General features: G+C 49.6%; 1 protein-coding gene across 2 annotated transcripts in view; it reads right to left on the bottom strand.

The window, feature by feature from the left end:
• Window positions 1-22,061, bottom strand: part of BEAN1 (brain expressed associated with NEDD4 1) — a 38,516-nt gene extending 16,455 nt beyond the window's left edge. Inside the window, exons 1-4 of one of the 2 annotated variants that reach the window (XM_067018641.1) lie at window positions 21,903-21,957; window positions 20,832-20,947; window positions 16,056-16,228; window positions 13,228-13,334 (exon numbers count right to left, since the gene is read on the bottom strand). In XM_067018641.1, coding sequence (XP_066874742.1) covers window positions 13,228-13,252 — 25 coding nt within the window. In that variant the 5' untranslated portion in view covers window positions 13,253-13,334; window positions 16,056-16,228; window positions 20,832-20,947; window positions 21,903-21,957. Of the gene's footprint in view, window positions 1-13,227; window positions 13,335-16,055; window positions 16,229-20,831; window positions 20,948-21,902 lie in introns of both variants that reach the window. The other variant, XM_059044475.2, reaches the window with a different exon arrangement.
• Window positions 22,062-22,311: the final 250 nt, after the last annotated feature.

The following is a 22,311-nucleotide window of genomic DNA, read 5'->3' as shown; positions in this document are numbered from 1 at the left end:
ATAAAGATTTTTGGTGGGAGATTGGGCTTCTAGGTGGGCAGGGGGCCCAGGGACGGAGATGTAAACTGGGTCAAGGCCATGGCTGGAGCAAGGGGAAAGCTTTGAAAGACTTTATAAATTGTTTGTAACCTGCCCCAGGACACTGGTGAATGTTTCTCATGGAGGAATCTGTACAGGTGCCTGGAACCAGATAATAGATCCCGAGACACAGAAGTGTCCTTCCACATCCTTATGGGATCCTCCATATTTGCACAATTAGCGGTTTTACTCTAGTAGGTTTGTTCTTTGTGGGAGACCCAAGAGAGTAGCCATACCATCAATTATAGCAGTTCAATGTCAAACAGTATTAACTGAGTATAATAACGTCTTGTGATGATATAGGAAAACTAATTTGGTAACCTAGGCCTCATGTTCAATGAGGGGACCTAAGACAGCTTTTCTTCAAATAATTGATAAGTAAAAAGCCCCATAGTATTCCTTTTCAGTTCGAAAAATGCAAGTCTTAGCAGCAGCTGACGGGAAATGTGTGATATTTACCTGGGCTGTCTTTTGATGATGACTCATACTACCAGTACTTTTGCTACTTCTGATTACCTATGTTTCAGTATTAGTGTCGCTTTAGTACTTGACTCCTATAAAGATTTGCAGTGGAAGTATAGTTCTTGGTTACCTACTACACTTAGAAACAGGTCCTTGTTCTGTTTTTATAGTATGTTTTTTGCATTCTACTCTAAATCAAAGTCAGTGTTGAGCAAGGGATGATGCTGTGCGCGTCTCTCTCCTCTTGTGTGTGTTTCAGCAGCTTGCCCTCCCCGTGGCTCTTGTAATAAGTCAGTGGTGTATAGCTGGGCCTTTCATTCTTGTGCATTGAAAAATAAATGTCACTGCAGGAGAAATGCTGGCTGTGTTAGGATTGAGCAGAAATTGATTTTGAAATGATAGTAAACATTTGTTAAACCAGACACTGAACTTCACCCACTATGGTGGTTACATTACTTAGTTCAGTGTTTTTAATGCTCAATGTAATTCCTATTTTAAAAGGATTTAAGGAACAGCCCACAGGTTTCTGAATATACAAACTCAGAAATAACATACTGTCTGGGAATCTGATAGTCATGTTGTTTTAGATAACTGGATTTTACACTTGGTAGATATGCCAGGGCACTAATATCACTCAGGTGTAATTGATCACCCTGTTCGCTCGCAAGGATACCGAGAGCCTCTGTGCCCCAGTGCTGTGATTCTTATTGTTATTCTTAGTGTTGGTGACATACTGTGCATGTGTAGTAGCCACGTGTACTATAATAGTACTTAAACTATTGGGATCACTGTCAGTATTTTAGTGTTGGAGGTACTCTTTTATCTTGAAAAAATGAGAGATTTTTAAAAAAGTTTAAATTGTTTCATGAGCAGTCCTTTAAATTTCATTTAACCTAAAACCTGAAATTTCAGTAACAGACAAAAACTCTTTTACAAGGCTGCCATCCAGCTTAAAAGGTACCCACCTTGGCTTTCACGTTTGTAAAAATGTATTCTTTGAAGTGCAGCAATAGAATCCTCTGCTCCTAAGGAGTACAAGAGGGTATCCCCTAACTGTATGCTCCATATCATTTTATTTTCTGTAAATTTTGAAGTTAAATATGCATAAAGCAAATAATTATATACAAGAATAGATAAATAGTCTATATATAAAAGTTTAAGAACATTTGTGAATCCAAAGACATGATTACAAGAGTCAAAAAGCAGTCCACAAAGAGGGAGAATATTTTTGCAATAATATATCCAACACAGGACTGGTAGTCAGAATATATAAAGAACTCCTAGAAATCAGTAATAAAAAGACCCAATGAAAAAGTGGGCTAAAGGCTTAAACAATCACTTCACAAAAGAGGATATCCAAGGTGCTAAATACACTGTACTTAATCACCAGAGAAATTCAAATGAAACCACAAGGTAATATCTCTACTATCTACCAGAATGGCTAAAGTGAAAAAATCCAGACAACACCAAGCATTGGTGAGGATGTAGGGCAACTAGAGCTATCATATATTGATGTTAGGAGTGTGGATTGGTACAGCCACTCTGGAAAACTGTTTAGCTCTATCTGTTAAAGCCAAACACATGGATGTCCTATAACCCAGAAATTCCACTCCTGGGCAGAATGAATTCTCCAACAGAAATACATCAATATGTTCACCAAAAGTCATGTACTAGAACAGTGCTGTCCAGCACTGTATGGTAGCCACTAGCCGCATGTAGCTACTTAAATTAATGAAAATTAAATTAAAATTCAGTTCCTTAAAATTGAAGATGATTCAAAGAAATAGAAAGATATCCCATGCTCCTAGATTGGAAGAATTAATGTTATTAAAATGTCATACTATCCAAAGAAATCTATAGATTTAATGCAGTCCCTATCAAAATACCCAGGACATTTTTCACAGAACTAGAACAAATAATCCTAAAACTTATGTGGAACCATAAAAGACCCCAAATTGCCACAGCAGTCCTGAGAAAAAAAGAACAAAACTGGCAGATACACTACTATTTCTAAGATAGATAACCAATACAGACCTACTGTATAGCACAGGGAACTCTACTCAGTATTCTGAGATAACCTCTATGAGAAAAGAATCTAAAAAAGAATGAATATATGTATATATATATATTTGAATCACTTTGCTGTACACCTGAAACTAACACAACATTGTAAATCAACTGTACTCCAATAAAATTAAATACAAACAAAAAAACCCCACCCAAAAACAAAGCTGGAGGTATAACCCTGCCAAATTCCAGACTATACTACAGAGTTACAGTAATCAAAACAGCAAGGTATTGGCACAAAAACAGACACATAGATCAATGAAACAGAAAAGAAAACCTGGAAATAAACCCACATACCTATGGTTAATCAATCTATGACAAAGGGGGAAAGAATATACAGTGGAGAAGAGACAGCGTCTTTAACAAGTGGTGCTGGGAAAACTGGACAGCCACATGTAAAACAATGAGATTAGAACATTCCCTCACACTGTATACTACAAAAATGAACTTTAAAAGGGTTTAAAGACCTAAATGTAAGTCATGAAACCATAAAACTCTTGGAAGAGAGCATAGGCAGGACACTCTTTGACATAATTTGGAGCAATATTTCCTTGGATCAGTTTCCTAAGGCAAAAGACATAAAAGCAAAATAAACAAATGGGACCTAATTAAACTTAAAAGCTTTTGCACAGCAAAAGAAACCATCAACAAATGAAAAGACAACCTACAGGATGGGAGAAAATATTTGAAAATGATGATAATAACAAGGGATTAATGTCCAAAGTATACAAACAGCTCATACTGCTCAATTTAAAAAAATCCAGTCAGAAAATGGGCAGAAGTCTTGAATAGACGTTTTTTCCAAAGAAGACATAGAGATGGCTAACAGGCACAAGAAAAGATTACCAGCATCACTAATATTAGAGAAATGCAAATCAGAACCACAATGGGGTATCACCTCACGCCTGTCAGAATGGCTGTCGTCAAAAGGACCACAGATAACAAATGTTGGAGAGGATGTGGAGAAAAGGGAACCCACGTACACTGTTGCTGCGAATGTAAGTTGGTGCAGTCACTATGGAAAACAGTATGATGTTCCTTAAAAAACTGAAAATAGAACTACCATATAATCCAGCAATTCCACTCCTGAGTATATATCTGGAAAAAATGAAAACACTAATTCAAAAAGATGCACCCCAGTGTTCATAGCAGCACTATTTACAATAGCCAAGACATGGAAGCAACCCAAGGTGCCCATCAACAGACAATTGGATTAAGAAGATGTGGTATATATATACAATGGAATATTACTCTGCCATAAAAAAAATGAAATACTGCCATTTGTAGCAATGTGGATGGACCTAGAGAATGTTATGCTTAGTGAAATAAGACAGAGAAAGACAAATACCATATGATATCACTTATATGTAGAATCTAAAAAATAAATGAATGTATATGCAAAATAGACTCACAGATATAGAAAACAAACTTGTGGTTATCAAAGGGGAGAAGGAAGGGGAGAGGGACAAATTAGGGATATGGGATTAACAGATACAAACTACTATACATAAAATAGATAAGCAACAAGGATATACTGTATGACACAGGGACTTATACCTGTTATCTGGTAATAACCTCTAATGCAAAAATACTGAAGCACTATGCTGTACACCTGAAACTAATACAATATTGTAAATCAAGTATACTTAAACTAAAAAAATTCAGTTCCTCATTTGCACTAGCTACATTTCAAGGGCTCAATAGCTGCACATGGGTTGTGGCTATCATATTGGGCAGTGAAGATATAGAACATTTTCATTATTGCAGAAAGCTCTGTTGGACAGCACTCTACTACAATGTTCACTATTCATTCATAGCCCCAATCTGAAGACTACTCAGATGTCCATTAAAATAGAATGGATGAGTTATTTGTGGTATATTGACACAATGAAATACTATATGGTGATGAGAATAAGTGATCTACAATTATATACAATACTGTGGTTGAATCTCACAATGGATTGTTGAACAAAAGAAGCCAGAAACAAAAGAGAACATACTGTATGATTCCAAAGGTATAAAGGTCAAAAACAGTCAAAACTAATTTATGGTGACAGAAGTCAAGACAGTGGGTGACCTGGACATGGGGTAGTGACTGGAAGAGCACACGGTAGATGTCCTGGGATGCAGTTTCTGATGTGTTTCTTGATCTGAGCGTGCTTAGTTTGTGAAGATTCATTGAGTTGTACACTAACGATTTGTGCACCTTCCTGCGTGTATGTTTTATACAGTGGTGTGCTGGCAAACACGCTTTCCAGGAAAAAAAGAAAGAAAGAAAGAAAAATCCCTGATTTGTAGTGTTGGTTGCCAATTTCCATGGTGTAAATACTCCCATCATGATGGATTTCAGGCTGGCTACCAATGATTAAACGGGTCATGAATCTCCTGAATATTTAAGTATTCACTCTTGTGAGCTGGGATCTCTACTAAACAAACAAAAAACCAACCCCAGAGAATCCCCAGAAAAGGAATTCCTCAGTTCAGTTCTCACTCCTAACTTTCACAGGTCCTCCTGGAGTCTTGGGGACCAGAGGGGAAGGACTGAGTAGGCAGGAGGGAAAGAGTTTGCTAGTCTGACTGTCCACTGCCTCCATGTTAGACTGAGGGGGGAACTAGGTTCTAACAACCTTTGTCCTTTTACAGACTAGCTTGGTAAGCCAGTCTTGGTATTACCATCCCCACAGTATGATTGGCTTAGGGGTGGACATGTGACTAAATTCTGGCCAATAAGACATGGGGGTGGTGTGCTGGGGGACTTCTGGGAAAAGTTGCCTCACTGCCTGGGTTGATGGGGGCCATCTTTTTTTAAAAAATATTTATTTATTTGGCTGTGCTGGGTCTTAGTTTTGGCAGACAGGATCTTTGTTGCTGCATGTAAGATCTTTAGTTGTGGCATGTGAACTCTTAGTTGCTGCATGTGGGATCTAGTTCCCTGACCAAGGATTGAACCCAGATTCCCTGCGTTGGGAGCGTGGAGTTTTAGCCACTGGACCACCAGGGAAGTCCCTGACGGGGGTCATCTTGCAATGCAGAAAATGTTGGTGCACAAAGATGGAAAGAACCTGGGTCCTTATTGATGTCCATCCTTGACCACTGAAATTGAGAACCGTCTCAGGACTTCCCTCCCTATGCGGAAATAATAAATGTCTTTATTGTTAAAAAAAGAAAAAGACGTGGCTTTTGTCACAGTTTCACTTTCAAAAGAGGGCTGCTCTTTTTCTGCATCTTCACTGAGAACAGGGGAGTAGGCTCCATGTGGAAGGAGCACTTTATGTGGAGTCAGGCTGGGAGCGTCAAAGTTTCAGCCACAAACACGTTGGGTGACCTGGTCCAGTCCCCCATCTGCATCTCAGTTTCTCCCCCTCTGGTGTGAGGCGGTTGGGGTAGAGTCCCAGGGTAAGTCCTAAAGGGTCAGCAAAGGACCCTACATCCAGTCTCCAAGGTAGGGAGAACACGTTTTCTTGCATTGTCCCATTGTGTGCCTGTGATGGGATCTGGTGAAAGGCTGGCATCTGGCTGGCCCCTGATTAGAGCCTGTCAGATGAAGGTGGCCAAGCATGCCACGTTGTGTTTCAACACCAGCCTGGGGCTGGCTGGGAAGGGAGAGGGCACACGTGATCTCCCCTTGGAACGGGCTTGGGAGGGCCCTGCAGGGAAGACCGAGTGAGTTCTGCAGCTCTCGTTGTGGGATGCAAGAGCCAGAGATGAAAGACAGAGCAAACTCTTACTGAGCATCTATGTGCTCACCAAACTCTCAGTCACCCTGGAAACTGGGTCTCATAATCCCATTTCATAGCTGAATAAACGGAGGCTTGGATGATTTAAATACATTTGCTCCAATGGTTTTTGAACCTGCGTCTTTCAGCTCTTGCTGAATGGTTTTTACTGTATTAGACTACATCCCCAGCCTTAGCCACATTCCTAGGGGAGACAAACATATTATCCAGTGGCTGAAGGGCCTGGTGGATGGGCAGAGGAAAGCTCTGGAATGACTCTCTCGAGCAAGGCCTGGAGGTCACCTACGGACACATAGTCTAGGTGGGGTCAGGCAGCCCTTAGAAGCTGCTGGTTTGGGGGCTAATGGAGGACACGGTTCTTAAATGCAGAGAGAAGCAAATAGAAGGAACTCTAGGAGGTGAAAATGTATCAAGCTCTCAGAGGGACTAGCGTGGCCAGTGCCCTGGGCTTGGGCCTGGAAGCCCTGCTTTTGAATCCTGTCTCCTCCGTCGGTAGCCCCTGGGTCCATGGGGCATGTGACTTCTGTCTTGGGGCCTCTCTCTCCTGTCTGGGAAGTGTGCACGCCTGCACACTTCTGTGGTGACATCACAGAGGAAGCCCAGCCTTTCCTAATCACCCTGGGCACAGTTCCAGGTGCAGGAGGGGTAGCAATCTAGGGTAGCCCTCGGCAGAGAAATGGCAACGTCCTTACACATCGCTGTTTGCAGGTCAGTCCTCTCCAGTGTACTTGGCTTTGGGGTGCCGTGGGTGGCAACTCTGGGGGTCGTGCTTTCCTTGGCAAGATTTCTAGATACAGAAACCAACCCAAGACTCAGTCTCTAGATCCTTCCCTTTTCCACGCTTCCAGGGTTGTGGCCGAATAGGCCGGAGGGGGACAAGAGGGAGGCAAAGAGGCCAGTTAGGAGGCTGGGACAGTGGTACAGGTGATGGCGATGGGGGTCCTTGGTCCTGGGGCTTAGAGGTGGAGGTGGCAAGATGGGGTCAGATTTGAAAGTGAAACTGTTAGGATTTTCAGATTAATTGGTTTGGGGGTAGATGAGAAGGAGAGCAGTAAAAACTGAGAAAGTTTGGGGCTTGAGCACATGGAAGGACTGAGCTGCCATTTCCTGAGATGGGGACGATGACAGGCAGCTTGGGTGGGGTCTGTGAGTCAAGATGTAAGGTTTTGACCTGTTCCATCTGAGATAAGCTGTAGACCCCCGAGTGGACATCCGAGTGGAGATACGGGGTGGACAGTTGGATATCTGAGTCTGGAGTTCAGGGAGAGTCTGGAGCTGGGGATGTAAATTTGGGGACTGTCAGTGTATGGAAGCTGCTCAGTACCATGAGGTGGATGAGGTCACCCAGGGAGCCCACTGCCAGGGGACGGGGAAGTACAGAAACTCTGCCAGCAAGGAGTGCTCTGCAAAAGCTGGGGATACTGCTACTGTTATTAGTACTACATTAAGCACTCAAGCTGAGGTTGATGCCCTCTTGCCAAGGACTCTAATATAAAATGATTGTGCATTTAAAACTGAGATTAGCTATCAGATGCTGAGCACTCACTACAGTCAGACTCTGAGCTCAACCAGAGAACTCTGAGGAGGGGCAGCCAGGATGTTTATGGGGCTGCAGAATGGACTCTCCATTCAAGGGGTGGGGGTGAAGGAGCGGACTTGACTCTACCCTTGTCTTTTTGTCCAGCTGCAGATTATCCAAAATTGAGCCCTGGAAAGACTCACCTGGGGTGTATCCCTGACCCCCACCATTTTCCAGCTGTGTCACCTAGACCAGCTTCTTCACGTCCTTGAGCTTCAGTTTCCTCAGGCCTCAAATGGCCACACTGACCCCTCCTGTGCAGAGTTGCTTCTAGGAAGCAAGAAGGCCACATAAAGAAATGATCGTAAGGCCTTGTAAGCCCTTTACCTGTGACACCTCATTTAATCCTCAGAGCAACCCTCTTGAGGTGGACAGTCCTTTCAACTTCCAATTTACAGATGAGGAAACTGAGGCTTAGAGAGACATGGCTAGCCAAAGTCACTCCTTCTATTCCCTTGCCCATTCCAAAATCAGACCTCAGCAAGGAATGGACAAAGGTTTCATTTCACAGGCTAATTATTATTGGGTAGTGCCTACACATGTTCAGAGGGAGTCTGAGGTTGCATTCAGGCTTAGTAGGAAAGAGCACTGCAGTTGATTAGCAATGTCTGCTCTGGGCAGAGGAGTGATAAATTGCAGAGTGTGCCCCATGATTTGCCATCCTAGCTTTCAAGTCCTTCCTTCTGTTGACAGCGAAGTCTCTGCAGAGGTAACAGTTACAATGAGCAGAGCAGAAAACAGGAGTGTCCGGTCCAAACCCCGGATTCATCTCCAAAGTCCCCATCTCTCCTCATTTCCCGCATTCTGTTACCAAAGACTTGGGTCATATTAAGCTGTGTAGAGAGAGGGTGGTAAAAAGACAAGACTTTCAAGTTTCTTGAGCATCTTCTTAGTGCCTGGCACCAAGCTAGATGCTCCTTGTGGTACACCACATCTGGGCATCAATCCAAAAGGCTATTATGACTATTTCCATTTTACAGATGAGCAAATTGAGGTTTCTAGACGTTAAGTAGCTTGCTCCAGATCACACAGCTGTTAGTGTCAGTGCCATGTTGCACTCGAACTCAGGCACTGTCTATCACGTCACACCAACTCTGAGGGAGAGTCAAGCCCATTCAGAGACTTTTTCAGGCTGCGATTCCTTCCAGCCCTGTGGGCAGCCTGTGAGCTTAGCAGAGACAAGCCCCACCTGATTTCTCTGTGGCTCTCTTTCATGCTGGGCTCCCCTGCGGCCCCAAAGTCCCTCCTCCCCCAGATCCGTCTGTTGAGGCCACTTCCACCTCACAGGGAGCTCTGTGGAGCTGCCATGTGCTGGTGGCGAAGAAGAGGTTGTGAAGCATCTGTTCTTGGAGCCTGGGTCCTGGGGGAATCCTGGGCTGCCCTGCCCAGCTGGGGCCAGATGGAGGAAGCTCCCACGCCTCCAGCCTCTCTGAGGAGCCGGGCTGGTCCTCCTCCTCCTCACTCAGTGCTTAAGGCTGGAAATGGCTCACAGGCCTGCACTTGCAGGGAGACGACCTGACTTCCCTCCTTCAGCCTTGTGGCCAAAACCCTCAGGGCTTCCCCTCCTCTGTTCTTGCCTCCTCTCCCTGCCTCAGTCTTTTCATCTGCTTGACTGGGCGGAGGGGCATAGAGGTCTGCTGGGGCTGTCTCTGCGAGGGGCTGAGATGAGCTAAGATGCTTGGAAGGTAAAATGGGGCTGGGGATGTGGTAGGGCCTGGGAGGAGTGGGCCAAGCCTGGTCTGCTTCGTGGCTGCCCAGCTCCTGAGAGGCCAGTGGATGGTCCCACTTCACCCAGTGTCTGAACCTGTGGGTACTGGGCAGATGCCTGCCCATCACCCTACTCCTCCCTGCCCTGGATCCACGTTCCCTGCCGACTCTCCCTGACCTCCTGAACTCGAACTCCTAGGAGATGGGTCTTGCTTGGGAAACTCTAGGGCTCGTTTTTCCTTCTGGGGACTTTCCTTTTTGCCCTTCTCAATCGGCAGGGTGTAGGGGTGTGGAAACCTAAACAGGAACAAGCTGTGATTCCTATCCTAAGTTTTCCAGGTTTTAATGGTCTTCGGCATCTTTGCGTGTACTGAGCAAGATAATCTTGTGAGCTAAGAAGGTTCAAGGATTCCCTGTTAGGTGTCTAAATTCACAGAGCGGGAAAGGAGGTGCTAAGAAAAAGAGGGTGTGTGTCCATGGCAGGGCCCTCCTGGGACTTAGGGCTTCATCCCTCATTGCTCCGGGTCAGGTGTATGTGGATGTCTGGGGCGCCTGTGGTTCTGCATCCTTTCCAGAACCTGCGTGAAGGCCTCTGGTCAGCGAGCCCATGAGGCTGCCCATAAGACATCTGCTTCACCTCAATTTGCTCACTTGTCTGGTTGTTCCATAAACATCTACTGAGGCAGCAATTTTCAGGTTGGGTCTGAGGAGGGGCCCGGATGGGGGGGAAGTCAGAAGGGAGATCTGTTGACCCAGTTTGGAAACCCCGGGGTCTCCTCGGGCAGTTGGCAATGATGGGTGTGTTGGAGGGGAATTGACGGTCCCTCCCAGATTTCTGGCCTGAAGAACTGAGTGGTGGTGAGGGTGGTAGTGCTGGTGGTATCCTAAACCAAGACAGCAAAATCAAGCAAGCCAGCAGGGAGGGGAAGACAAGGAGTTCTGTTTGGGACAGGCTGTATTTGAGCAGTGGAGACGGGGGCTGCCCAGGGGAGCCAGGCAGCAGAAGGCAGAAGGAATCAGAAGCTCAGGCAGAGCTGGGGTGGGAGAGAGCCGGGAAGCTGCCGGCCTAGACGCTGCAGTTGAGAGCACAGTGAGGATGAAATGGTCTGGAGTGTTTGGGGCGAGAAGGCCAGCAGGATTGGAGTCTTGGGGGACCCAGCATCCCAGGGCAGGTGCAGGAAGAATCCACCCACCTCCAGCACCAAAGGAGACCAGGAGTGGATGGATGGTCAGAGCCCAGAGAGCCAGAGGGGCTGGAGAAGAACCTGAGGGCTCAGAGTCAGGACCCCAGTGGAGGAGTCACCTGGAAGACTGATGTGACCAACAGCGTCAGATGCAGCTGAGAACTGGAAACTCTGGGATGGACTTAGCTACACAGATGCGGGTGCGGTGTTGGTGTGGGGTTGCAGGAGCCAGACTGAAGCAGACTAAGGGTGCTGAAAGGGGTGCTGTGAGCACTTCTTAGACAAGTGCAGAGAAAAGGTAAAGAGTCTGATTGGACAACACGAGGAGAAGAATAGGCAGAGAAGGGGAGAGATGATGGAGGAAGGGGTGGACCTGGACCACCCCATGGGACCCAGCCTGCCATTGCCTGGGACACCCTTCTCCAATTGAAATCTGAACAGACCCCAACCTGTAGATGTTAGCAGAGCTGCTCTGGCTGAAGCAGGGGGTGGTGGGGCTCCTGGTTTCTGCCTGCTTGGGCTCCCCTCACCCTCCAAGGAGCCTCACAGTTGCCCTGAGCTCCTGGAACCCACTGCCCTCAGTCCCCTTCATTTTGGAGATGAGGACCGGCTGGCCAAAGCCACAGAGAGAATCTGGTGGCAGAGTCAGGAGCTTCAGCTTCTCTCCCTCCAGCGCCTCATCCACAGTGTCTGACTGTGCTTTTATTTATTCAACAAACATTGAGTGCCTACTGCATGCTAGGCGCTGGGCCTGTCGGCGTGGGGTGGGGCGGTGAGGGGAGAGGAATTCGGAGACGTGCAGGAACTGCTTCTGACCAGCCCAGAATACCCATGACCATACCCCGGAGTCCTCAGGAGCTGGATGCACAAAGCCCTGTCCTGGGGTGTCGGCCCCCATTAGTGCAGACGGGCGGGGCTCCGAAGGGTCTGGCATGAGCCCAGAAGGTTCTGGAAAGCCCTCTGCACTCAGCAGCCCCAGCCTTCTCCACTGCCAGCTGCTCCCAGGAGTGAGGGCACAGCCACACTGACCCTCTGTGGGGCAGGTGTCCCTGGGCTCCGATCTGCGCCCCCTGTGGCAGCCTTCCCACCTGGCCTTGCGCTGGGGCTTTGACACCTGATTATGCCACAGCAGCACCCATGGTGACAACAATAATTTATTGAGCTTGTCCTATCTATCAGAAAGCTTATCACTCTTGACCTGTGCCCTCCTCCGTACCCGTGGCAGCCAGCAGCCAGGCTGGGCTCCCCCGGCCCCTGAACACCACTCTTTGCACAATGAACCCATTGCCACCTTGCCCTCCCCGGCCCACCTGGTGATGACCGCTCCCAGATGGGAGGGGCCAGCTCTCCCCACCCGGCTACAGCAGCCCTTTGATGTTCAAACAACTGACAGTTGGGATTTCGACTCTATGCAAGAGAGGCCCCCAACCCCCCGATTCGGGACACGTAACCAATGGCGCACGTTTGAACAGACACTGGTGAGCGGGCCGAAGGGAGGCAACAAGTAGAGGGAGGCTCAGGTTGGGGGCCCCGAATTCACACAGACTCGGTCCCGCCTCACCACGGAGAAGGGATGGGGGGATTACGCACGTCCTCCCAAACCGCAGCAAATGATTGTGGCTTCGAGGGGGTTCAGGGGACATCGTGGGAGGAAGCAGGTGGCTGCCAGGGGGAGAGGTGAAGGCGACTCTGGGGTAAGGGTGGCAGCGTGAGTCGGTGAAGGCGGGGCTGATGACGACTAGGGGAGTGAGCCCCAGGGGCTGCGACCTTGAGCCCCGCGGTACACCTGATGTGTCCATCGTCTAGACGCGTGGGCATCAGGGAGCCATGAGAAGAATGTCACGGGCAAAATCATCTGTGGCTTCCTTAGATGGAAGTGAATTAGTAAATGAGGGGCTGCATGGTGGGGCTACTCCAGGACGGGTTTTCTCGGACACTGAACTCCAAGGAGTGTGTTCTGTGGAGCACCCACCCCGTGAGACATTCCTTGTGGTCAACTAGATTTGGGAAGATCACTGGGCTTTCTCTTTCCTATGGAGCCTCACAACACGGCACCATATTAACGGCTCTGAAAAGTCCAGCAAAACCTACTTGACTTGTCTCACTCAGCATTTCCCACACACACTTGACCATGGAATTAAAAAAAAAAGTAAACCCATTAATATCCCTTGGAGGAGCCCTGAACCACACTTTGGGAAGTGCCCATACAGAGGGATTCGCCAAGTGAGGTGTCTCTTGCAGATGTCAGGGGTCTTCTGTGTTGCCCCCCCTCCCCCCGCATCCATCATATCACATCACACCCTGATCAGACCCCTGGAGCTCTCTGGCCAAACACCCTAGAGACATTCTCTGTAGTCCTGACTCTGCCCTCACCTGGCCCTGGTCCATGGGAAGATGTGGGGAGGAGACTTACAGGGGCAGGGGCGTTTGAAGGACATGTAATCCTTGGAGCAGAACAGCGGAGCCAGCCTGCCCACGTGCACAGCTCTGACTTCTCGCAGGGAAGGACCCTCCGCTCACCTGCAGAGACACAAACAGGCAGGTGATGGGGGCGCCCATACAGCACCTACTGACCCTGCAGGGCGCTCGTGTACCCTGGGCTGTAAACCTCTGGGGAGAGGATGGTGACTTTGAGAGCATGGGCCTAGTCTGGGTGGGGGCCTGGAGGGCTCTGGGCTGTAGAATATGGAGGTTCTGGGCAGGGGTGGCACAAATGTATGCTGGGTTCTCAGTGGTCGGTGGAAGGGGGGAATCTCTCTCCTGGGTGGACCCTTGAGAATCTTGTAACTGTCAGGGCTGGAAAGACCCTTAAAGATCAGTTCAATGTCCTCATTTCACAGAAGGGGAAACTGAGAACTAGAGAGGGTGAGGGACTAGTTTAAGGTCCCACAGCTGGCTTTGGAAGGGAATTCATAGATGCCTAGCTCAGACCTTATTATCATCATCATCATCGCAACAGTTTTAAAAGGAAGATGCTCTGCTCTTCATTCTCATTTTATAAATAAGGCAGTTGAGGCTCAGAGAGGTTATGAAGCTTTCCAGGGTCACACAGCTTCTAATTACAGGCTGGGACTAGAACCCAGGTCTGTTTGACTCCAAAGCCCACACTGTCAGCCAGCACACTCCCTTAAAAGGCACCTAATATATTAAATTACCAATTTAGGAATAAGGACCTAGAGAATGAAACTGTCTCTTCCCCAATTCCCCCTGTACCCCCAAGTGAACATCCAGGTGTCAGGATGTCTGTGCAGCAAAGGACTGCCAGGTCACTCTAACACCCATTTGCAATGGAGGAGACATTTTCAGAAAGTAATCCATCCTCCCATGCTGCTGGAGATCTGAACTGATTCAGTCTCTCCTGGTACGTCCCCAGGTGACAGGAGGCTGTGGGAACATTAGGGAGTTATAGTTCTTATTTCTAGGAAGTGTGGTCACTTCACTTGCAGAAACCAAACTGCACCTTTGGATGGATGTGGAGCCAAGCAGGGGAAGCTGTCAGTCACAAGCCAACGGGAAAAGAGCCTGGCCCCTCTAGGTCCCAGGGGGCATTCGGCTTCCCTGATCCTGGGGATGATAGCGTTGTGGACAGAACTTTTCTGTAAGAGGCGGGTCCACAGGTCCCACCCTTTTCTCCTCCAGGGATCCCTTTTATCATATTTTTTTTCTCCAAATGGGTCCCCTGTTTTGACGGGGCCAATTGGCCAAATTACACTAATAACTGATTATTCTATTTAATAAACAAATCAAACACCTATCTTTGGAGAGCCTGAGCTCAGAAGTCCAATTCCTGAGTGCTAATATCAACTCTGCCACTTCCTAGCAGTGTGGCTTTGGACAAAGCACTTCACCTCTCTGAGGTGCAGTGGCTTCCTGGGGAAAGCAGGGTAAGAACACTTAACCTGCCGTGAGGACGGGCGTTATGTACGGAAAGCCCCTGGCAGGAGGTGTGTGGCTGCAAAATGTTCATTCTGCTGCCTGAGGGGGGTGGGAGGGAGGGGGACATCACTGCCGCTGACCTGGGAATCCCTCTTCAGGTGGCTTCTTCCAGCTCAGCCTGTCCTGGTGTGAACCCCAGGCTGGCCTGACACCCACTCCCAGTCCCCATAGAAACCCAGTCAAGAGTTCTGATGGGGGAAGTGAAGGTAGGATGTGATCTCCCCAGGCCTGGTAGAACCGGTGTGGCAGGCTGCTTGGGGAACTGTGATTTCACACCAGAAAACTCACAGAGCATCTCAGGGCCTGGGATCTGTGCTTTCTAAAAATACATGTGTGTACGTGTGTCTGTGTTCATTTCTGCGGGTGTGCTGGTGTGCACTGTGGCCGCGTGTGAGTCTGGAGGAGGATGTAAGTGGGCCGACAGGTCACCTGTGCCGCTTCCAGAGAGGTCTTTCTTAAAGGCAAAATGGATTATGTCACTTGCTGAAAAGTCTTCCACAGCTCCCAGTGCCCTCAGGAAAATGTCCTGGCTTCCGCCCCAACCTCCACAGTTCCAGGGCTGTTTCCCTCTCTAGTGAGCTGGCAGAGTGAGGGCTCTTAGTAAGTGCATGCTGAATGTACACTTACTGTAAGGCTATCCTGGTGCCACCTGATGCCATGGAGGGTGCTGACCAGCTCCAACACTTCAAGCAGTTGTCCCCAAGGTCCTGCTTCTCCTAGAGGCCCCCTGTACCCCCTCTTTCCTCCCACTGGGCCTTGAGACACTGAGATGAAGGCTGGGGTTTTGTAGGATGTGGGGAGGTGGGAGATGACCTCCCAGGGCAGGGGGCACCAAAAACCCTTGCGTTACGTATCATTTTCCATGGTCAGTTTGGGTGTTTGGTGGACAGCGTGTTAGGTTCCCCGGTGGCCAGGAGGCTGGCGAGGGGCCGGCAGGTTTGGCCACGGGTCAGGTAGACATTTCTGTATGTGGAGATGTTCTGGGCACGCTGGCTTTCAGAGTGGCTCAAGTTCACCAAACACCTGCACGTGCCAGTTAAGATCACCGAAATTACTGCAACAGGTCCCCCGAAGTGGGTAACAGTTTCATTTTGCAAATGAGAAAACTCATAGGCTCCATGACATAAACCACCCAAAGAGAAGAGGTGGAGGAAGAGCAATGCAGGGAGGGAATCTGTCACCGCCCCCCCCCAGTGCCCCTTGGTTACTGCAGGGACACCCCACAGAGATCCTGACACCAGGTCACGTCTCCCCCCACGCCCGCCTCACTCAGCACCCAGCATCTGAAGCGAGGCGTGTCCCTGCCTGTGACTCATCTCCGACTGGATTGTCTGGCTGGAAACTGGAGGGCGGGCCGGCGGGCTGCGGTATTCCAGGTTCTGAAGTGGCTGAATGGTGGGCGGCGAGTCCACGTCACTCCCACTTTGCTTCACGTCCCTGCTCCCGGAATACCTCCTTTCTGTAGCCACTGCGACACTCTGATCTCGATCAATGAGCCTGTGGTTAGTGGACTGGCGCCGTATCCCTGGCGGAGGCGGCCAGGTAACAGCGGGGACAGGACGGTCAGCGCATGCGCGGCAGAGGCACCCAGACTGGAGGGTTGAGCTTCACCGGGGTCCACGGCAGACGGGGCAGGGCCGCGCAGGGGCTGGCCTCCGGGATGGGCCATGTCTGTGCAGCGCCTGCTCAGCCCATTGGATTTCAAAACAAATCCCCATTTTACAGTTGACAACACAGAAAGGAGTTTCAGAAATGAGGGAGGCGGGTCTTAAGTCTGGGACCCAGCTGATGGTTTCCCTAACGGAGAAAAAGATTCCTTGGCAAGTGCGGGTAGATGTCATTACAGGCATACCTCGGAGATATTGCGGTTTGGTGGTCGCGAGGCTCCAGACCACCGCAATACAGCGAGTCACACGATTTTTTTGGTGTCCCAGTGCATATCAAAGTTAGGTTCACCCTATACTGTAGTCTGTTAGGTTTGCAGTAGACATTTATCTAAAAGAAAATGTACATACCTTAATTTAAAAATACTTTATTGGGACTTCCCTGGCGGCCCAGTTAAGACTCCCTGTTCCCAATGCAGGGGGCTCGGGTTCGAACCCTGGTCGGGGAACTAAGATCTCGCATGCCGCATGGCGTGGCCAAAAAAAAAAGAAAAAAAACTTTATTGCTAAAAAACGCTAACCATCATCTGAGCCTTCAGTGAGTGGTAATCTTTTTATGACAGTAACATCAAAAATCACTGGTCACAGATCACCACAGCAAATACAACAGCAATGAAAAAGTTTGAAATGTTGTGAGAATCACCAAAATGTGACATAAGGGACATGAAGTGGGCAAATGCAGTTGGAAAAATGGCATGGATAAGACTTGCTTCCTGCCAGGTTGCTCCAAAACTTCAGTTGGTAAAAACAAGCAATATCTATGAAGAGCAATAAAACGAGGTATGCCTGTAAACGTTTGTCATGTGATTAAATGAAGAAGCAAATGAACTCAGGAGTGGAGGAGAAGAAGAGTGAGAGGACGGTGGCAGAGAGGCTGGCAGAGGACACGGAGGTTTGCAAACAAGTAACTTGGTCCTGATGTTAGAAAAGGGATCCAAGTGTTTGGCAGCCTCTGAAGCAAGGAGGCCTTCTGTCCCCATGCAACATCTGGCCACATGTGTGCTACACTGGGTTGGTCAGGAAATGCCTGGAGGTTACTGGGTCTTCAGGTTGCCTTGATTTACCTGGAGTAGTCCTCTATTGGATCAGTTGCCTTCCCTGCTGCCACCAAGGCCCAACTTCTAAGACTTGATATACTGACTAACTACATAAACCGGTCCATTTGCAAATCAGCAAATAGGTCCTGACCAAGGGTGTAGAGAAGCCTGATTCAGGGCCCAGAAGACACCAAAGAGGGCATAGAAAAGTATTATTACAGCGGTGAAACATGGGATGCGACCCTAGTGTCCAATAAGAGAGGAGAGGCTGAGAAAATTTTGGCATACACTTATAATGCAATATTGTATAGCCATGGAATCATGTTTTTAAAGAAATTTCAATAACATAAAAGACTTTCAGTATACTGTTAAGAGGGGGGAAAAACCCCACCAGGTAAGCAGGTTCTAGAACTCTGCTTACAATATGATCCTTATTTTGTAAGAAAAAAAAAAAGCTAGAGAAAATATTCACACATAGAAAAAGATTAAAAGGAACTAGACTGAAATATCCACAGTCACGTACTGTCTGGGCAGTGGTGGGATTGAGGAGGCTTTTTATGTTCTTTTATTTTTTAAAAATGATTTTCCAAATTTTCTTCAATGAACATGTATTACTTTTATAATCTGAAAAATCATTAAAATGAAGATTTGAAAACACCTTTTATGCTAACAAAATAAAGAATAATTAAATGAATAAATCAGTGATAGTTAACTCATTGGAAATTTTAAATGCTAATTTAATTGCCTTTGAACATGCCATCTTTTATTGCCAAAATTTAAAAAAGTTAACATGTCTTTGAATCTACTAATAAGGAGCTTTATTAATATGTTAGGAAAATAATCTCCACTGGTTTTAACCTTCATCACATTTTCCCTGGCGCTTGAGCAGGTCCTATTTGCCAGATTTTTGAGAGAATAGTTTCTGCCATGAACCTTAAGGTTTATCTTCAGGCAAGCTATACACTTGGCGATAATAATAACAATAGTAGACCTTATGTTTATAAAATAGTTTATAATTTGCAAAGCATACGAAGTGCTGGTTATTGTTCTAGTCTCTGGGGATATGAGAGTGAGCAAAATGTTTAAAAGTCCCTGCCTTTGGGGAGTTTACATTATATTGATGAGGGCAGACAATAAACAAATGAATAAGATATATAAATGTTGGGGGTGATAAGCACTATGGAGAAAAATGGAGAGAAGAGAGATAGGGAATAAATGGGGGGGGAGCTGCTCTTTTAAATCAGTTTGATACTGTTTGAATAGAAAAAAAAAATGAAGATGTCTCTAAAAATTCTATAGCCCTTGGGCAGTTAACACATAGACATACAATGATTGAAGATATCCATTGAGGAAGCATTCCATTAACTAATTACATATCGTCTAAGATACAATGTGCTAATTATCAGTTTTACAAACTTATAAAATTATGATGAGTCATAGTGATGTTTTAAGTTTTCTATACCTAGCAAAGTTAGTCCTTAACCTTTCTAAGCCTCAGTGTTCTCATCTATAAAATAGGGACAATTATAGTACTTAGATCAGAGGGCTGTCCTCAGACTCCAGAGAGAAAATATTTATGCTTGGGAAAGAGCATGCATTCAGTGCATGTTCAAAGTGCAGACATAGCAAGGCCATTGCGAGGGGTCCATTCATCAGTGCCACGTGTTTCTTGTATATTGTTCCTCCAGTCCTCACAACTATACTGGGAGATGTAGACTATTTGTTCCCCTTTTCAAGAGGAAATTGAGGCTCTGAAAGGTAAATCTCCTGCCCAGAATCACAAGCCATAAACCCAGGTAGTCCAGCTCCAAGAAGCTGTGCTCTCAGCCGCAACTGTACTTCGTGCCAGGGGGAATCAGAAGCCCTCCTGGCTTCAGTTTCTCCGTTTAGAAGGCTGAGAGCTGGCTGCCACCTTCTCGTCCCTTACCCTGTGCTGTGAGCACTTCCAGGGCAAAGGCTTCAGGTAACAGGCGTCTGAGTGTGTCTGATTATTCCCCAAGACTGAAGGAGGTGCCCGTATCCCCATCACGTTGCTGCCTGGCTGTACTCCACTATGTGAACCAGGTGACACAAACCTCCTAAATTAGTTTCTGATTAACTCCTTTGGGAAGAAGAGGTGAGGATTCTGGAAGATGCTGGGACGTGACACCCTAGTGGGTGAATGGGGGAGGGGTGGGAGTAGGCTACAGAGGAAGAAGACGACAGAGGGGGGTTTTGTGTAGAAACAGCCCCCAAGAGGCAGCCCATTCTGTCTGTCTCACTAGGTCCCCACCAGGCAGCATGTGGACAGACCCCCCCCCATTCCCCCCTCCCCGTTCTCACAGCTGGGGCACAGGTGAGCAGGACTAACACGGGTGTCCCCAAGCTGGACATTTGTTTTCTTCCCAACAATGCTCCTGCTTACCTGCACCCTCCATGCCACCCCAAGGATTCCAGCATCCTCTCCCAGGCCTTGGGCCTCATAGGTTCTGCTCTGGGTCTGAAGCCTCAGCTGCAGACTGGGCCGATCTCTTCCTGGGGCCCTTCCAGCTCTGAACTTCTAACCTCTCAGTCAGCCACGGGCTCCATTTCCTCCCCAAGGGTTATCATTTCTGGTGCCTCGTGGCCCAGTGGCCTGGATGAACACCCCAAGGCCAGCACAGGTTCAGGGTTGGGACCCCTCAGACCTCCCGCTGGCTCCTTGCCCTGATGGCTGCTCCCCCGCCGCTCTTCACTGCCTGTCTGAACTGTCACCACTGGAATGTCCAAGCCACCTGACTGTCTTGATTGCTCCTCAGGGAAAGCAGTCCTCCCCAGGCCCCAATCCCCGGAGTGGAGGGAGATGTGAATTCCCTCGCACAGAGTGTGAGCAGCAGACATCAGTCAAGGGCAAAAGAAAGAGCTGGTCAGACACAGTCTTTCCCAACCTGGATGGAGATGACAGGTAGGGAGGCGAGCGCCGCTGGGAAGCAGAGCACTCGGGGAGGAGGGAACAGCTGAGGAAGGAAGAGAGGGTTTTGCACGGCAGTTAGATGTCAGCAAGCCCTTGGGGGATTCAGAGGCCTCCTTGGAGCGGGGCTTGGAGGGTTGGGAGGGGTCGTGTCACCGCCACCTCAGGGCAACTCGCTCTGCCTCAGCATCCACTGGTGCCACATGCTTCACAGAACGACACCTGTAGTCAACCTGAATTGAGTGATGGCTGAGTGCCAAGCACCATGCTAGGCCCCCTACCAGCATCACCTCATTAAATCCTCCCAGCCCACCTTCCCCATGTTTCAGATGGGGAAACTGAGGCTCAGAGAGGTTAAGTATCTTGCCTAACATCACATGGCTAGGAAGTCAGCCAAGCCCACCCTCTGGTTCCAAAGCCCTTAAGCACTCTGCTCATGACAGAATCCTACCTACTTGTCAGCGGAGGCAATTGAGGCATGGGGAGGTGAAGCCACTTGTTCCAGTAGAGCAGTCAGGATGTTTGGGGAGAGTCAGGAGGGGCTTGCTCAAGGCAGGTGCCCGTGGACTGTGTGAATCAAGACCAAGGACCAAGCTCCTGGAGCCCCTGCCGCGCACACCTGTCACTGGTGCCCTCCCCTTCCCAGCCTGGGCCTGGCCATCTCTGCTGGCACGGCGCGTGGGATCAGGAGGGCAGCCCTGGGTCCTCCGCGCGCCAGCCTCAGGACCGCCAGGCCGATGGGGAGAGGGGGAGGGTCGTGCGAGTCTGCCGTGGGTCTGGTGGGCGCTACCCAACTTCCGAGAGCGATTAGGGAGAGGCGGCTGTACCGCTTGGCGCTGCACAGCCAGCCAGAGCAGCCGCCTCGGACTCAGCCTCGAGTCCCGCTTACCGCGCCAGGGAAAGTCAGCCCCGGAGCTGGAGAAGGTGCGGCGGGGACACCACCTCTCCCACCGATGGTGCTGAGAGAGGCCAGCGTGGTAGGCATCGAAGCGGGGGCATGGCCCTGGTGGCCCGCCCGTCGGAGGGTCGAACTTCCCGGCTCGAGGGTCGGGGGTGGGTTCTAGCTTAAAACTCCACAAAGCCCGGAGCCCCTTTCCTCTTCTACCCCGACCAAAAGTGCGTCCTAGTTTACCCTTCTTAGGTGGGTTGTTCAGGGGTCCGCGAAACCGAGGGCGCGGGGTCGTGAAGACTGTCTTATGCTCCCTCCATGGGGTGGATGTTTGTTTGGGACTCAAGTCGGGCAAGAACCGGGAGACCTCTCCATCCCTGCGGCACGATGGCATGCTCAGGGGCAGCCACGGCCCGCGCGAGTCCCGGTGGCCCGCCCGGGGGCGCGGGGGTCGGGGCCGGGGTCCGCGGGAGAGCGGGGATCCAGTTCGGAGCGCGCTGCGGTTCCGCCGCGGACCGCGCTGAGCGACCCCGGGTGTGTGCTTGCTCCGGGGCCGCCGCAGAGCGCGGGGGAGGAGGCCGGGACCCCCTCCCCGCCCCTCCCCAGCGCCGCCCCCGGCCCCACGCCCCTTACTCGGCTTGGCTGCCTCGGTCCGCTCCGTGCGCCGCACTGCCGGCTCCAGCTTTGGCTCCAGCTCAGATTCCCGCTCTGGATCCGCTCCCGCTCCGGTTCCCGCTTGGATGCCGCTGCGCTCGGGCTCGGGCTCCGGCGTCGCGGGGGGCGCGCCGCTTCGCCTCGGCCTGCTCGGCGCGCAGGGGCGTGGCGGGGCGGGGCCCTGCCGAGCCGACCCGGGGCCCGAGATCCCCGGCCGAGGCGGCGGCGGTGGCGGCGGCGGCGGCTTCCCGGCCCCGGCCCTGCCTCAGCCCCGCCCGGCCGCCCGCCGGCCCCGCGCCGCCACCCACGCCACGGCCGGCCGCTCCCGGCGCCCTGCGCCGCGGCTCCGGGGCCTCAGCAGCGCTGGGCCGCCGCCCGGGTCATTCCT

This window comes from Kogia breviceps, chromosome 18 (assembly GCF_026419965.1).
Source record: "Kogia breviceps isolate mKogBre1 chromosome 18, mKogBre1 haplotype 1, whole genome shotgun sequence".
NCBI classification, from domain to species: Eukaryota; Metazoa; Chordata; class Mammalia; order Artiodactyla; family Physeteridae; genus Kogia; species Kogia breviceps.
Note: the sequence above shows the minus strand (reverse complement) of the source record. Positions and strands in the feature narration are given on the sequence as shown.